At 36.9% G+C, this 17,589-nt stretch overlaps 3 protein-coding genes and 1 non-coding gene across 4 annotated transcripts; 3 read left to right on the top strand and 1 right to left on the bottom strand.

Moving 5' to 3' along the window:
- The first annotated feature begins 559 nt into the window (after positions 1-559).
- Positions 560-2,443, top strand: LOC113038139 (membrane-associated progesterone receptor component 1-like). The gene is made up of 3 exons (XM_026195350.1): positions 560-897; positions 1,430-1,585; positions 1,703-2,443. The coding sequence occupies exons 1-3, from the start codon at positions 609-611 to the stop codon at positions 1,795-1,797; spliced, it is 540 nt and encodes a 179-aa protein (XP_026051135.1). The 5' UTR covers positions 560-608; the 3' UTR covers positions 1,798-2,443.
- Positions 2,444-3,373: 930 nt separating this feature from the next.
- trnal-caa (transfer RNA leucine (anticodon CAA)) lies at positions 3,374-3,484 on the bottom strand. Its single transcript has 2 exons — positions 3,447-3,484; positions 3,374-3,419 (listed from the first exon to the last, which is right to left on the bottom strand). It is a non-coding gene; the product is annotated as a tRNA-Leu (tRNA).
- Positions 3,485-3,806: 322 nt separating this feature from the next.
- LOC113039156 (cytochrome c oxidase subunit 7B, mitochondrial) lies at positions 3,807-4,653 on the top strand. Its single transcript, XM_026197054.1, has 3 exons — positions 3,807-3,964; positions 4,216-4,337; positions 4,423-4,653. The coding sequence occupies exons 1-3, from the start codon at positions 3,928-3,930 to the stop codon at positions 4,498-4,500; spliced, it is 237 nt and encodes a 78-aa protein (XP_026052839.1). The 5' UTR covers positions 3,807-3,927; the 3' UTR covers positions 4,501-4,653.
- A 3,501-nt stretch (positions 4,654-8,154) lies between these two features.
- On the top strand, positions 8,155-17,306 carry LOC113038138 (phosphoglycerate kinase 1-like). Its single transcript, XM_026195349.1, has 10 exons — positions 8,155-8,333; positions 9,627-9,677; positions 10,131-10,283; positions 10,517-10,661; positions 13,275-13,378; positions 13,468-13,587; positions 14,496-14,610; positions 15,235-15,414; positions 15,505-15,682; positions 16,554-17,306. The coding sequence occupies exons 1-10, from the start codon at positions 8,269-8,271 to the stop codon at positions 16,691-16,693; spliced, it is 1,251 nt and encodes a 416-aa protein (XP_026051134.1). The 5' UTR covers positions 8,155-8,268; the 3' UTR covers positions 16,694-17,306.
- The last annotated feature ends 283 nt before the right edge of the window (positions 17,307-17,589 follow it).

Here is a 17,589-nt window from a genome sequence, read left to right as displayed (position 1 = left end):
TGTGATTGGTTCACTGCTGTGGTCGATGAGTCTCGACGTTCTCACGCACATGTTCTAGTGTTGCCAGAATGAGCGGATTCCCGCGCCACTACGGTAAACCCAGAGCCATATAGAGTGATCTCTCTATATGGCTCTGGGTAAACCATTATTGTTGCATTCTTTTTTGTTTTAAATTGTCGTACTATCCTAGAGTAGGATATGCATCAGTAAACACATGGTGTGTATAAATGTACGTGAAATGCCTGCTAATTACGTTGCTTTTCCATATCACTTATATAGGGCACTTTATGCATTTACTTGCTAACACGTTTTTATAGTGTGTTTTCATATTTTAAGAATATTAGGCAATTCTCTTTAATAGGCTATTTTCCCCGATTTATGTATTGGCCTATGAAATGTACCTAACGTTATTTATATTATTTATTTTGTTTTAAGGAATTATACACTTTCCTTATCAACCTTGATTGATATATTATATCACATTATTTTGACAGTTAAAGTTTTGGGCGATTTTTTTTTTTTTTTTTGAGTGGGCGGGATTTTGTGAGCTTTAAGGCTGGAAATGGTCTGTCCAATCTGGCAACACAGCGCATAACATCAGAAACGAAATGGCTGAAGAGGAGGTCGAGCAAACTTCGGGAATTCTTCAGGAAATTTTCACTTCGCCTCTGAACATTAGTTTGCTTTGTCTCTGTTTATTCCTGTTGTACAAAATCGTCCGCGGAGACAAGCCTACAGACTCTGGCCCGGTTGAAGAACCGATGCCTAAACTAAAGAAAAGAGATTTCACTTTAGCAGAGCTGCAAGAGTACGATGGACTGAAAAACCCAAGAATCCTGATGGCTGTCAACGGGAAAGTGTTTGATGTTACAAGAGGAAAGAAGTTCTACGGACCAGGTAACATGCTCGTATCTCAGATTCAGTCTCGGGTCTAATTTCAAACTTATCTCAGGTGTTTTTTTATGCATTTATTTAGGGTTTTTTTTCCCAAATGATTGCGTGATTTCTTGTCATATGTGAGTTATCAATTTTAAAATATTCCATGAAAATGCATTCATTTAATTTCAGACACTGCCCTTTATGTCGCACCTTTTAAACAACATACAAATGCCAAGTCATAACCTCTTACCCACTGAAAATTCAGAATAATGGAGATGTCACGCAATCCTGTTAAAGTGCATCTGTTTACATTATTTTTCGTCTCATACCGAGATTTCTTTTGTAACTTTTGTGCACACTTTTGCAATGGCAAAACTGCTGGTCATCAGTGAACGATTAACTAAACTTGGATAAAGGTTGATTAGATACTGAAGATATCCACTGAGCACCGAATGGTGCTTCATTCAAGAAAATTGATACTATTTGTTTTGTGTTCCTGGTATTATATATCTATATTTGAAGACCTAATACCCACTTTGTTCACTTTAAGATGGCCCTTATGGGGTCTTTGCGGGCAGAGATGCATCCAGAGGACTGGCCACATTCTGTTTGGAGAAGGAGGCCTTGAAAGACACTCATGATGATCTTTCAGATCTCAATGCTATGCAGCAGGAGGGCCTGAGCGAGTGGGAGACCCAGTTCACACGTGAGTTGAAGGACACTTTTTGTTCCAGCCTCTTATTTTTCAGTTGCACGCTTCAGGAATGTTGCAACGTGGTTGCATTGCTAAATGTTGAGTAATGGGTCGTGTTTGCCTCCACAGAGAAATATGATTATGTTGGGAAGCTTCTGAAGCCTGGAGAAGAACCAACTGAGTACACAGATGATGAGGAAGTCAAGGACAAAAAGAAGGATTAGAACATGGAGATCACGACAAACCTAGCTTTGTTGTGGTCACATTTGCTGATAGCTCATTTTGACTGTTTTGTCTGACTCTGAACCACTTCGTATACATCACTGTGACCTTAATTTGCACGTCATGTGTTCAGAAACCTAATCTCATATCACTGTATTCATAAACTTAATGTAGTATATGTTATAATTCCATCAACTGTGACTCATAATCATGTCATTTGAAGAATTCTTGGGTAAAAATATTCTTCGGGAATATATGGCTTGCTATACAAATGGGACACAATTCTCGCTCTTTTTATTCCGACTCCAGATTTTTAACTAACCAGAGAACATTTAAACCAAATACGTATATAAACATCAAAATACACTAGAATGCTTTTAAATGAGTGCCACAGTAAAAGTTGGAGTGGAGATCTCTTTCAAGGGTGCTTGTTGGACCAGTTTCCCTGATACAGATTAAGATGAGGCCCATACTAAAGAGGGTTTCGAGCAAACTTATCACATACTAGTCTTAACATCTGCTCAGGAGATACCCATTACATTCCATTATGTTGAGATTATGTTTTCGACTTTTGTTACCAAGAAAAGTATTTGCAAAACACCTTTTCTGCTCATAATGTTCATTATTAAAGAATATGATTTATTACCATTGTGCATTACTGCTTTTATTTTAAAACTCTGGTTCAAAGTATATGTTGCTGAATACTGGTGGTGTTTCCATGAACCCATGGAATCATAAATCTTTTTAACCAAGCATTTGTTCCTACAGCAAGTTTGCTTTATAAAGCCTACTGAATGATATCTGGTACATGAATTTCAAAAGGCCTCTAGATTATCAACATTATCAAAATTTTGGTGAGAAACATGTTTTAAGTAACCTACAACAAGCCTTTTGTCATCTGATTAAGACTTTTTAGCAAGTAAAAGGCCTGTTTGAATAATTCTGTAAACCAACACACCCAGGTTGTGGTACCTGTGTGTTTTTGCTGTGAAATCTAATTATTTTTTATAATGTAATTGTAATTATAATTGTGAATTTCTCGGAAATCAGTGGTTCCCAACATTTCCTTGTACTCTTTACAGATTTGGAACAACTTAAGTGTGTTTGAATTGTTATTTTTGAATGAACTACCCCTTATTTTAAGTGTTATTTAAATCTAATTTACTAAGATATGTTATTGGAAGATAAAGTTTATTTCTACTTGAGTGTGAGCTGCATATTCTCACTATATCACATTTTATAAAAGCCTGATGTAGCAAATATGATAAAACAGATTAAACACAAATGCAAACTTGTTAAAATGTTTATTTTTTTATTTTGTACAAGTGTTAATAAATGGTTTGACGGGGAGAAAACCTTGATTTAAAATCTTTTTTTCTCTCTCTCTCAGAATAAGCGGTTTAGTTACAATTTCCTGACTATTTTATTCATAGGCTTTACAATGTAAGAGAAGGGAAGACATAGACATATCCTCTAATTTTGTGAATATGTAACATTGCCCAAAAAGGATGAGCTTGTTTCTTGCATTTAATACATCTGATAAACTTAATATTATTTCTAGCTCAAGAAAAAGATATGTGTCAGAAGTGGGATTCGAACCCACGCCTCCATTCGGAGACCAGAATACCCGATTCTTCGGAAGGGAACAGCCCTTGAGTCTGGCGCCTTAGACCACTCGGCCATCCTGACACTACTAGAAACGAGTGTCGCAAAATTCTAATTCATAACACGTTCTTATTTAACAAATACATTTTTTCTTAATTTTACAATGCAAAGTCAATACCGATCAACCGGCGAATTGTTGAAATAATGTTAAAACTGTTAAAACAGCAGTGATGGTTCCTTAATATACACAGGAACAAAAGTAATATTTTAAATATTTTAACGCTTTTGTACTTATTAGAATACGTTACTCCCGCATAGGTTAACCATATACCACATAATCTTAAACTATCAGTTTGTTTTCGTGTATCATTTTAATTTTGCGTTATGTTGAATCTACCGCTGATAGCTCGCGTGCACGCGCGCACGCATCGCTCACTATTTCCTATTTCCGCGTTGCCATCTTGTTTCTGCCATTCATTCAGTTCAAGGGTATTAGCACGAGCAGTTTGCTGTACACACACACGACCATGTATCGTTTCGCCAAGGCTGCCCTGAACCTCAGCGGTAAGTTAAATCTCTTATTCAAGGACTGACCGTTTAATTTCACATTATATCTATAAGTCTATGCCACAATTGTCATGTGTATTACTAAAAAGAGGTCAATTAGCAATCATGTATATTACCAAAAAGAGGTGCATTAGGAATGTCTTTCATAAATTCAGTGAGTCCAAGTTTTTGACAATTCTTCGTCGAGGCAATGAATAATGTGTTAAAGCATATATAAACTTGAATACATTTTCTCTCCTTTACAATAGGTCAGACTGCCCGTCAGGTGGCTGTGCGACAGAAGTCTGATCTGTCCCGTGAATTTCATGCAAAGTATGGAGCTCCTCTGCTGATTGCTGGGGCCACATTTTGCACAGCTGTTTGGGCATATGTAAGTGACTGCAAACACAAACCCTCTAGTAATTCTTTATCTCATTTCAATGTGTTATATGTGATTTTGTGCACTGTCTTTGCAGGTGATCACATCAACTGGCATTACATGGAACCTGTCACCTGTAGGCAAGGTCCAGCCCAAGCCGTGGCTGGAGGAATGAATGCATCTCCTCATTGTGCACCGGATGCTGGAGGATTCTGAATGACATTTTGAACTTTTCCATTTTGCAAATGGAGAATTTTCACCTTATCCAGTCTTGTTGCTATCGTGGCATGCCTGTAAAAATGTAATAAATTTAATCCAAATCAAAAAATTAGTCATCTTGTTTACTTTGTTAAAATGTGTTACTAAAAGGTTTATGTCAGATTTGATCCTACATTAGTTGCACATTTGACATGTAACATTAGCTTGACATTCTATAAATTACATTCAAATTAACTGTCTATTTTATGGTCATGTCCATTTTGAAGGTCAGTTTTGTATTTATGATAAAACCTTAAACTGTCACAACTCCAATTCCTTTACCATGAAGCTTGCTGAACAAACTGGGTTACAAGATTGGTTTCACACTGAGAAAACCAAACCAATGTAATCAAGCTTTGTTGGTAGACTACCATGCCGTGGGTGTTTCTTATTTTTTTGTTTCCTTTCCTCGTATCTTGGCTTCACCACTTAAGATGCGGGGGGAGGATGCAAAGAAAATTAGGATGGAGGAACTGAAGGGTAACTTGTTTGTATATTGATTTGGAATCTTCTAAATTTATATATTTATTTAAACTGCAAAGTTAAAATATACATTTAAAACCAGTGTGACGGATGTGAAGAAGAAGGTTATACTGATGCATATAATTTATAAATGTATCAGTTTTTTTGACCGGGGATGTTTCGTTTTAATCCTCGCTTAGAGCACCCCTAGAACAGATGTCCAATACTTTCCCTGGAAGGGCCACTGTCCTGCAGATTTTAGCTCCAACACACTTTCCTGGAAGTTTCTAGTGAGTTTGAAGACCTTGATTAGCTGGTCCAGAGATGTTTAATTAGGGTTGACGCTAAATTCTGCTGAATAGCGGTTCTCCAGAAAACCGGTTTGGACAATTATGTAGTATTCATATTTAGTTTTAGTTCATTGATTCATTCATGTACTTTAATATTTCATTATTTAACTAGGTGCAGAACATTGATGTTGCTGTATGAAGTAAAGGGCTTTCAAATATTTTTTTCTTTTATTTTTTACAACAAAAATATTTAGAAGACAAAATCACTGAAAAATATCTTTGGACACCTTCATAGGGGATTTTGTTTTTAAATCTTTTGCGCCCGTTCAGTTATCCACGCCAGTGCATTATCCACACTTGATCTTATGTGGTCCCTTTGTGGACTTTTGGAGGCGGTGGATGGCCGTGGAACCCTTTTTCCGGCCTACTCAATGTGTGAAACCACCAGCTTCCGAAGCAACATAAACCTTCTGTCCATGCATGGATGATGATTTAATGCTTAGGCAGGTTATAAAAGTCTCTGGTTGTACATGAAGGAAGTTGTCAACTTGGATTTCTTGCAACTCCGTACGGGGTGACTCCACATTGTCACGAGGCGTCTTTAAAAAAAAAAATCTTAGAATTGTGAGTTCGTATCTTGCAATTCTGATTTTATAATACGCAGTTGCGAGTTAAAAAGTCAGAATTGCGAGATTTTCCCATGGTCTCAACTGAAAATGTCTTAAAATATGTCAGTGTCATTGTTCTGTGTCAAGATGCACACCTGTAATGTTTTCATCTAAGGCATAAAAGTTGCTTAAATATCTTAATTTAACTATGGTCTAGTCCTGGCTTAAGCTAAGCACTGTTTGTGAAACCAGAATTGCAAGTTATAAAGTCAGAATTGTGAGTTTATATCTCGCAATTCTAACATCATAACACCCAGTTTAGACTTTATAACTCACAATTGTTATTGTTATAGTTGATATCTATGTTTCACAAATGAACTCGCAATTCTAATAAACAAATATTTTTTTTTAAATTGTGGAGTTAAAAAGTCACAATGACCTTATTTTATTTTTTATTGAGTGGGGGAAACGGGCTTCCATACAATCTCCAACAATCAGTTCGGATTCTTATTCCTTTTCGGGACAATGAAAATGGATTGGGTCTGCGCCACGTGGTTCAGTCAGTAGCCACCTACCTTAACACCACACTCTACAATCTGCTGCGGTACAAGAAAGGTCTGGGTAGAAGAAAGGGGATTTCTGCCGGGAAGTGTTCCAGAGAAAAGCCTTTGGATATCCAAATTCGTTTGGGAGAGCCTTGGAGATAGTCACCTCCATGAGTTACCATTGTCCACTGTCTTGAACTTTGAGCTGATTAATTTCCCACACATCAAGCACTGGATTAAGATGTGCAACTGCGAAGCAAAATGCAACTTCAAGGATTTTGTGGAGCTACACAAGCCCAGTGAGGTGCCATCTGCAGCAGCTCATGCAGTCATGTACAAATGAGATGTGTGTGCCAGAATTGAGGAGCTGGATCTGTCGTTCTCAAGAAACCTGAAGAAGTAGAGAACATGGCATGCCATAGTTGGAGATCTGTATAGAGCGTTTCCTCAGAGGCACGCCACAAGACAGAACGATCACTGCTCTGGTGTTCCTGCATGGGGATGATCAAAATAGCGATTGTGTGTCTTTCCAGAAACTGGCAGAGCTGGAGTGCCAGCTGCCAGTCACTCGGAAGCATCTCCAGCAGTTGAGGGTATAGTCTCAGCTGGTCCTGATCCAGTCTCTTCAAGTTTGGAGGTTCCATGAGTCAGTGTATTTTAAAGTGGTCCTGCCGTAGTAAGTACACCTTCGTCCACATGTTCCTGTTCAGGAACCAAGATGGAGATGGAGGAGCTAGTTAAAAAAATCCAACCAACCTGTGTACCTGCAAGTTCCAACAGTAGGTGGACAAATTTGGAGGTCTCCTACATTTACCAGAACTCCCAGTTAAGCCATGATCAGGCCTACGATGGCAGACGTTAAAGTTCCAGTCATCTTTTTATATTCTTGGAATGATATACAGTAGTAGTGTTTGCCATGTGTCTTATATCTTCACTCTCATAGATCTTGGGGATGGGGTAAGAAAACCTAATAAAGTACAATTGTTCCCCCTGACGGTCCCAGGAAAAGATTTAAACCTTCGAGAGTGTCGAAAATAGCACCATTTGGTGGTTAGTAAAAAAAATTATAATAATAAATAAAGCAGCCAAAACTCTGTGGAAGAAGTTTCGCCGGATGAAGCAGCCACCACATGCTCCATAGATTATGTGCACATATAAGAGCCTTACACGTGTATGTGTTACGTTTTTCACATTGAATTTATCAATTAATGTGTGGCAAATGCCAGAATGAACTAAAATAATTCAATATGATTTAACAGAAGAACAATGATAGACCGTTTAAAAATGTAACTGAATAATCTAAATGAAATTCGCTAATTTTGATATACTTTCATATAAAACATTGGACTGAAATGTGGATTAGAGTATTTTATGATGGGATCTGGTGGTTATAAATTGTAGCTACGTTCCAAACACCAACAACAGCTCCTGACCCTATCCCAAAATACACCAAATTACTAAAACAAAACCATAATTGCAAAAATTATACCAAAATAAGTTAATACATTTTCATTAGCGTAGGATCTCTAGATAGGAGCAGCAACATTGCAACACGTTCCGTCATAGTTTCTAACATCCTTTGAGCTCAGTTAGCAATTGATTGACAGCAGGTATATCCAATGAGCGCTACGCTTAGAACCGCATACCTCTATTAGACCCGCCCCACACTGTGTACATCAGCATCAAGCTAAAGGTCACTCTCTCATTCGAGAACTTACCCAGCACTGCACCATTGCGCCACGCCACCTAAGGAGAAATTCGTTGCAAATCCACAGCCAGAATGTCTCTGTCAAACAAACTCACGTTGGACAAGGTGGATGTGAAAGGAAAGCGCGTGATCATGAGGTGAGTCTGAATTGTCACAATTATAATACTCACTAGCGATATATCTACATGCCCGTACTCTTAATTTATGATGTCTGGATAAATGTAGGCATATCAAAATTCAGCTTTAATTTTTTGGAATCACTCAAGGTTATGCGAAAGAACGCCGAGAGAGTTCAATCATTGATAACCGGAAGTGTAAGTGTCATGCGTCACATTTTACGTGCAGGATGGCAGCTGCACCAAAGGCACGTGCAAGTCCTCTAATATCTGTATATAATATACAGATATTATAACCGTTGTATTAAAATAAAAGCAGATGTTTAAACGTCTCACATTCATGTCCTGTAGACGCTGTAAAATGTCTCGATGAAATGACACCACACAGCTACAAATTCCAAATGGTCAGGGAGCCTCTAGTCACTTTATTTTTATATTATACCGACAGCCAGCACGTTTTTACATCACGTAATGTTTTAGGTGTGCTGGCGCGTTCATTAAGTGGCGTGTTCCTGCTTGTTATACTCCTGTCACTCAATGCATGCCAGGTATTTCTTTTCATGCACATAAATGAAACATGTTAATAATATATTCCGCTAAAAGACATCCACATCTTTTCAGCAACTATTAGAAGAATGGTATTCAGAACCGAAAAAAGGCCTGCCAGCAAATAGCTTTTGACTGAACGTCCACACTGGCTGACCATCATGTCTCGCCCACAGTCTGCTGCTTTATTTAACATTTTTCACCCTTACATAAACATCCAAATGATGTATCATTTTGAATAAGTAATTAGTAGCTTTCATGATGATGAGTCAGTAGATATTCCTGCAGTTGCGATGGCTCGTGCTTTTACAGTGACCACTGTCAGGCTCTAAACTGCTATAATATTGTCTAACTTTATATTAATAATATTACAGTAGCCAGTGCAACAGCACCCTGAATGCATCTGAATGCTTTAGTGGGCTTTACAGTAATAATTCACTGTAGTCATGGAGACGTTGCAGCAGTGTGTGTACTCCTATAATATGTATATGATAATTATCAGATAGCTTATAGACTTAGTTGTTTATTATTGTCATTCTACAGTATTTTTATTTATAAAAAAATCTTTCATAGACTAAAATTTACACTCAAGAGATAAATTGCTATTAAAAGTTTTGGATAAAAGTTGTGTCTCTTATTTTAAATGAATTTTCTTTATCTTGTTATTTTCCAAATAATGAATGAGCAATCTAGTCATTACATTAAATGATGGCATTTTATGTAGCAAATTCTGTAGTAGATCGATTTTCTTTTCTCTCTCTCCATTAGGGTTGACTTCAACGTCCCTATGAAGGACAAGACCATAACAAATAACCAGAGGTGAGATGGATATTGCTGATATATATATATATATATATATATATATATAAATAAATTCTTGCCAGTAATGGTTCCTTCAAATTCTGTGTTGATGAATTGCAATGTTTTTATCATTCAAATGGACCCACAGCTTTATAAATCGCTCTATATTATCATTCATTCATTCATGTCTACATATTCTTGCAAAATATTAAAGAACTGATAAAATTCCAGACATTTGAGCTTTACTTGTAATTACAATCTCAACAAAGAAAATTAACATTTTTTTATTTTTTATTTAATGTCTAAATTGTATTAAGTGCATTTAGTTTTAAATACCAATTTATGATTACAAATGTTTTTTTTTTATTTTTTATTATAAATATTTGTATGTAGCACTGGCTTACTGTTGAAAAAGACATGTTGGCCATGTGATACAGAATTTGTAACTAATATCATATTTGCTCTCATCAGAATCAAGGCTGCAGTTCCATCAATTCAGTATTGTTTAGATAATGGGGCCAAGGCTGTAGTCCTGATGAGCCACTTGGGCCGGCCGGATGGAGTCCCCATGCCCAAGTACTCTCTGGAGCCTGTGGCTGCAGAACTCAAGAGCCTGCTGGGAAAGTAAGAGCGTTCAATATAGACTTTTAACCTACATGTATTACACCATCAGTTAGAAATAATATAAACCTTCAAGCTACATCTGTTTGACTGCAGTGGTGTTATATAGCTTTACTGCATAAACATTAGAAATGTATGGCAGAAAATCATTCCAAAGCTGACAACTTAATAGCAATGCATACATAATTCAATTTAGTGCTTCGCCACCAACCTTGTGGTTTAATTTGCTTATGAAGAGATGTTCAGTTCCTGAAGGACTGTGTGGGTCCAGATGTGGAGAAAGCCTGTGCAGACCCAGCTGCAGGTTCTGTCATTCTGCTGGAGAACCTGCGGTTCCATGTGGCCGAGGAGGGCAAAGGCAAAGACGCATCGGGAAACAAGGTCAGTGCGCCGTACAACAGCGGCTCTGCAGAAAGTGCTTGGTCATCTTACAGAAATCTTCAAATCAAATTTTAAGACCTGGACAAATAAAATCACTGTAGTCCATACAGAACAGATTCCACGTACTCTAAATCATGTATCTTTTGTTTATCATATATCTATCATAGTAGCCCAAAGAGAAGAGTTTACATTGAATTAAATGTCATATACCATGTAGAATACCACAGCTATCCAGAAAAAAGTAATTTATTCATAATGCAACTTTTAAATATAAACTAGTCAAAAATGCAATAGGACTCTTATTTTGAAATGTCTATGCTTAATTACTTCCATCTGCTAATTAAAAGATGAGGGTGAAGGAGATGCATGACTCAACAACACATTAAAATATAAACACCATAAAGTAAACATTGCAAAGTAAACTCAAAACTGTGAGCCTGTAGAATGCTTTGCAGTGCTGTGTTTTAACTTCTACAATTTTAAGAAAGGAAAAAAAATAAATGAAAGATTAACAATGAATTACAATGTCTGTTTAACAATTTTTGTTGGACTGTTTTTAACTGAAATAGACAGACAATATTTAATTGATGTATTTTAAAAAAGTATCACCTGAATGCATTTGAAATTTTGTCTAGTATCAACCTTAAATGTCATGCCTTGCTTTTGACATGGCTTTAAAAATAAATATGAAGCTGATTAAACTGAATTTAAGACTTTATAAATTCCCATGATGGCAGTATGATCCATTAAGTGGGATCTGTGGTTTTAAATGCTGTGCTCAAAAAAAAAAAAAAAAAAAATTAGGAACAGAGTATTTGTTATAAGGACTCTTGCAACTACAAATATTTAATATAAACTAATCCGTAAAGGAAGCCCTCTAAGATTAGGCTAATTTCACATATCTCTTACTAAATCATTCTGTTTTGGCTCAAGAAGCTAAAAATTTGCTTCTATCACTAAGCAATAGCTTGTCTACAAAGCACAAGCTACTGCTGTTAAAGGCATTCTGTGGTTTTGCGTGCATACAGAGATACTGTATGCAGCTGACCTATTGACATTTGTAGGAAGGTCATATGTGATCATGTGGCTTTTCTGGTCCATGGATCCCTGTCTGGAATGCATACTGGAAAGGGTAGAAGAGAGAGATGAGTAGAGACCATAGAAAGAGACCGGGAAACTGCCATCTTCTTTTCTGGCAGGCGACTGCAGTGAACTTGGGCTTGGCATTTTCTAGGCACCTGTGTAACATTTCATTACAGTAGTTCAGAAGTCATGAACTTTGAGTGCATGTGGACGGCAGTAATGTGATCTTAACTATATGTAGGTTGGTCTTGTTCCAGGGGTCTTACTGTAACTAGGTTAAAATACTTTCCCCAGTTTACTATGCAAACACAACCATAAGTATGGCATTTCTTGGTTTACACAGTATATACATGGTTCAAAACGTGCACCAAAGTCGCTAGAAGGCAAACCTGAAAAAGTGTAACGTCTAATGGTAACGGAAAGGAGACCAGAGGCATTTTTTTTTATATTTTAATGGATTTCAATGAAAGAGAGGCATCACTAATCTGAATAAACAGCTTTTCAGAGTAAAAGGCTTATCATATAATGAATTGACAGCCTATCAGCTAATCTTAAACATGATTTATATTAAATAATACTTTTGGATTGTTTATGGATTTATATTTTTAGTTTACCATGAAAACAAATGCTGTGTCTAAAGTGACTGACTTTTTGCGACAGGTGGGATTCAGCTTACAGCACCTCTCATTCATTCCTATGCTATCCATAAACATTAATTGTGTCACACAAATCTGACAGAAATTCAGTGACATCAGAACTGTAATGTGATTGATTATTAAGGCACACATGATCAAAGTTAGTTACACTTTCTCCAGTAGTAAGTAATACAGACTCCTCTCCCAATAGTAAAACGATCTCTGAAGTGCCCATTGAATAGCAACGTTTGTTCAACCAATGGCGTTAGTTTAGGGCGGGATTATGCTCATTGAAAAAAGGCTTGTGCACATCAAGACAAATATACAGCGAGATAAATTAATTTATTTTGAGTGAAATGTTTTAATGAGTCTTTTCAGACTGACACAAACGGCCACATACTATTGAAGTGACTTTTTTTTTTACCAAGAGGGTTAATTTTGCATATTATTTTCAAGCCCGTTTTTGTCACTGATTTAACTGATTAACTTTTTTGTAGAATTGCAATGCTTCTTTTTTAATCTAAAAAATTAACAGGCAGTTGCGAGTTACAAAGTCAGGATTGGTAGATATAAACTCGCAAATGTAAGAAGATCCTCTCAATGGTGAGTTTATCTTCTCTCACAATTCTGAGATAAGTCAGAATTGAAAAAAAAAAAAGTTAGAATTGCGAGATATTAGCTTGCAATTGTGAGTTTATATCCCACAATTCTGACTTAATATCGCACTTGTGATTGCAAGACATATGTGTTGGTGTGAACAGACCTTAATGCCAAAAAGGGGGAGCATTACATACATTTTTGCAGTAATTACACAGTTCAGTTTTTATGCTCTTTATTCTCCAAGTGGCATATGCACTATAAATGTTTTTTGGTGTATTTTGATCCTTCTTTTTAGACCAAAGCAAGTCAGGAGGAAATCGACTCTTTCCGCGCCTCCCTGTCCAAGCTGGGTGATGTCTACATCAACGATGCCTTTGGAACTGCTCACAGAGCTCATAGGTGCTCCATTACATGAAACAGAGATAGAAAAATAGAAATGATCGAGTTTTTGTCTCCTTTTGGGTTTCATGTCTAATGTCTCACTCTAGCTCCATGGTTGGAGTCAATCTCCCTCAGAAGGCAGCTGGTTTTCTGATGAAGAAGGAGTTGGACTACTTTGCCATGGCCCTTGAGAAACCACAGAAGCCTTTCTTGGCAATTCTCGGAGGGTGAGTATTGATGGAGTACGTTGATAGCTTATTTTAGTTCTGAATAATGTTATAAGGAAGATAAGTTTTAACCAGGTTAAGTTATAAAAAACACCAAAAGACTTTGTATGGTAAGATCTTGTCTGTCATCAAAGGAAAGGTTTCAGCTCAGTATTCTGGTCAATGTACTGTTAATAAACTTCTAAACAACTAAATGATCACCTGATATAATGGCAGATAATATGAGATGCTTTATTACAATGCATCTGTCTTTTCTCACTTGAAAAAAAACCTTCAGAATGCATCAGCGACAGTCCAGGAATAGATGAGTTTATCCTCTTATGCAACAGTAGGATGTGTGACAATATCCATTTTGCTCTTCTGTTCTTTAAGCCTCACCTCCTTTATGTGGCTGTAAAAAGAATTGTATTTAAGCATTTGTAGATTTCCTCCTTTTCATAGTTTCATGTCCTCTTGGTGTAATGCTGAAACCCTTGTGATGCAATGTTGGAACTCACTTAAAACAAATTAGCAGTGATCACTACACAGTGTTCTTGTGGAAATAGAAGATTCAGAGCAAATGATTTGCTTGAAGTCATAGTTCAGGCCGTCGCACAACTTATACAATGTCTTTATTAATTTTTTTCTCCGAAAGCTTCCACCTCTGCATATTCATTGGCCGTCAGTCATGTGCAGTTGTGACAGAAGTAGTCTTTGTCCCAGTAACAAAGATCAGTGAGGCAACTGACCCAATGATAAGCTGTACTCCAATGAACAACAATCTTTAAACTTTTGTCTAAGTAAACCGTTCTAGGGCAGTTTCTCAAAGGCAGATGTTTCTCAGTTTCATCCCCAAAAGATTTGCATTTAAAAAATGAGCATTTCATTGAAAGGGCTTTGTTTAATTGATTGTTGCTTTGATCATACAGGGCCAAGGTCAAAGATAAGATTCAGCTGATCAACAACATGTTGGACAAGGTGAATGAGATGATCATTGGTGGAGGAATGGCCTTTACCTTCCTCAAGGTTCTCAACAACATGGAGGTAAGTGAGTTGAAGCTTCATTCAGACTGCAAACTAAAGTCCCCAACTTAATTTTTTTTTTTTATCATAATCATGGTATTATGTGAAAAGTCCCTAAAACAAATAAGGTTAAAATAAACATTATTTTGTTATAATAGTGCTTTTTTAATTAACAAAATATGTGACCATAATGTAATTGTAACGTGTCAGTGCAAGGAAGAGCCGAGGTAGGATCCAAGTGCAATCAGTGGAACATTTAAGAAAACAAAAGGTAATCGCGAAACTTAGAACCAAACACAGAGAGAACCAGGAAATAGAACAACACGACACAACTTTGCAAAGACAACGACTGACTAAAACACTGGACTGTTATACAACAAGACAAGACACACATGGGAATACAATAAGGAGGACCAATGAAACAAAAGTACTACAAATGGCACTCTAGACAGAAAGTAATACATCTATACATAAGACAAGGGAACATTGGCAAGATCGTGATTATAATATTATAAAATATAATAACGTGAAATCTGTAACACCCTCTATTTTTATCCATAATCGTAGCCAAGTATATTGCATAAAGTGTTTAATGAAGTACCCCCATCAAGTTTAAAAAAGAAATTGTTCACTTGTTGTGTCCAGATTGGCACTTCCCTGTTTGACGAAGAGGGTGCCAAAATTGTGAAAGACCTCATGGCTAAGGCTGAGAAGAATGGCGTGAAGATCACACTTCCTGTAGACTTTGTCACTGCAGACAAGTTTGATGAGAAGGCAGCGACAGGGTCTGCATCGGTAGCCGATGGTATTCCAGCTGGCTGGATGGTGAGGTGGACAAATGTTAGATTGTTGTGAGCTGTATCATCTTCTCCTCTTCCTCTGAAGTGAACTAGAAATGGTTCTCCTTCTGTCCAGGGTCTAGACTGTGGTTCGGAGAGCTCCAAGCTCTATGCAGAGGCTGTAGCCAGAGCCAAGCAGATTGTGTGGAATGGACCTGTTGGTGTGTTTGAGTGGGACAACTTCTCTTTTGGAACCAAGAACTTGATGGACAAAGTAGTGGAAGCGACCAAAAATGGCTGCATCACCATTATTGGTAAGGATTTCATTTCATTGTTTATGTTCTTGCCCAAAATGCCTGTAATGACACGCATCTAATAGACTGGTCTTACAGAATCAAGTAGTTCCTATCTGAAATTTAAAGGGATAGTTCACCCAAAAATAAAAATGTAATGTTTATCTGCTTACCCCCAGGACATCTAAGATCTTGGTGGCTTTGTTTCTTCAGTAGAACACAAACTGAGATGTTTTTTTTTTTTTGTTTTTTTACTAAAACCGTTGCAGTCCATCAGTCTTATAATGTAAGTGGATGTGAATCAAGGCTAAAACATACAATAAAAAAAGCAGTTGTGTGTATCAGAGGTAAAAATAAAAAAAAGATGGATAAAAATACTGTTCAGTTTCTTGCACAGACCAATCATTTTGTGTCACGAGACGCAGGGTTTAATTTGGTTTTGTTTGTGTATGTTTTTTGACTCCCAAAGCCGTGATTCACATCCACGTACATTATAAGACTGACAGACTGCAATGGTTTGAGCTAAAGATTTCAGTTTGTGTTTTACTAAAGCAAAGTCACCTACTTCTTGTATGCCCTGGGGATAACCAGATAAATATAAAATTTTCATTTTTGGGTGAACTATCCCTTTAAGAACAAATGATTACAAATTTATTTCCAAATGATTCCTTTCTAATTATTTTAGTAAATATAACATATAAATTTAATTGCAGAAATGATACATGTGATACTTAAATTTAAGCAGCGTGATGTGATATTGTCCTATATTGACTTTTTTCGGCCATTGGCCACCTGGCTCTCTTAAGATATCGTTATCGGCCGTTAGAAAAAGCCATCAGTTGACAACTATAATAACCTAAACTAACTGACTTCTTTGTTTCTTTAAATTCAGGTGGGGGAGACACAGCAACCTGCTGTGCCAAGTGGGACACAGAAGACAAGGTCAGTCATGTGAGCACAGGAGGCGGAGCCAGTCTGGAGCTGCTGGAGGGGAAAGTGTTGCCTGGTGTTGAAGCCCTCAGCAACGTATAATTGCTCTGAGCCTCTCCTCCCAGAAGTTGTGTGCTCATCTCCCAAGAAGCTGTCATCCTTACTTACTCAGCATTTGTTCAGCGTTCTCTCACCTTTGGGATGCAAATGACAACTACTCCACTCTCAATGGACGGCTAACTGTGTATGCTGTGTTAGGCTCGCTGACCTTTTGACTCATGCACATTCAGATCATCCATTTGCTTTTCTTCTGTCAAAAAACTTAATGTTTCTCATTCAAGATGTTTTCACCCATCATGAGCGAAAGGTTGACATCAGCAGTAATGGCTGTTCATGTTATGATTGTTATATTTGAGAGATGGGTTATGTTTTATCTGCTTAAGTGTTGAATGTGTGCATAGTATAATCGTTGTGTGTTGTGATTCTAGAGTTTATATTTGAATTGTGGGCTTCTCACAGATGTTGAGTACCTGTAATACTGTAGACACTTTCCTCCCAATATTGCACTTGTCATCCCAGACCTGCAGCTTATGAGATAGATGTTCCGCACTGGAATTATGATGTGCTAATGTTAGACCCAAACAACCTGTCGTGGAGTAAGAATGAAAATACCAAAAACAGAAAAAATGAAAAATAAAAATGAAAACAGTTTTTTCTTTGCTATGAGTCTTTTTTTTTTTTTCTCTCTTTTTTTTCTGCAGCCAATATGGTAGTATGGTATTATGCGAGATGGCAAAGTAACCAGAAATGATCATGAGCATATTAATAAATAACCATTACATCAATGCCCAATTTGAACCATATTATTGCCCTATATATATATATATATATATATATATACAAACCAGATTCCAAAAAAGTTGGGACACTGTATAAATTGTGAGTAAAAAAGGAATGACATAATTTACAAATCTCAAACTTCTATTTTATTCACAATA

The sequence above is a fragment of the Carassius auratus genome, chromosome 21 (genome assembly GCF_003368295.1).
Source record: "Carassius auratus strain Wakin chromosome 21, ASM336829v1, whole genome shotgun sequence".
NCBI lineage: Eukaryota > Metazoa > Chordata > Actinopteri > Cypriniformes > Cyprinidae > Carassius > Carassius auratus.
Note: the sequence above shows the minus strand (reverse complement) of the source record. Positions and strands in the feature narration are given on the sequence as shown.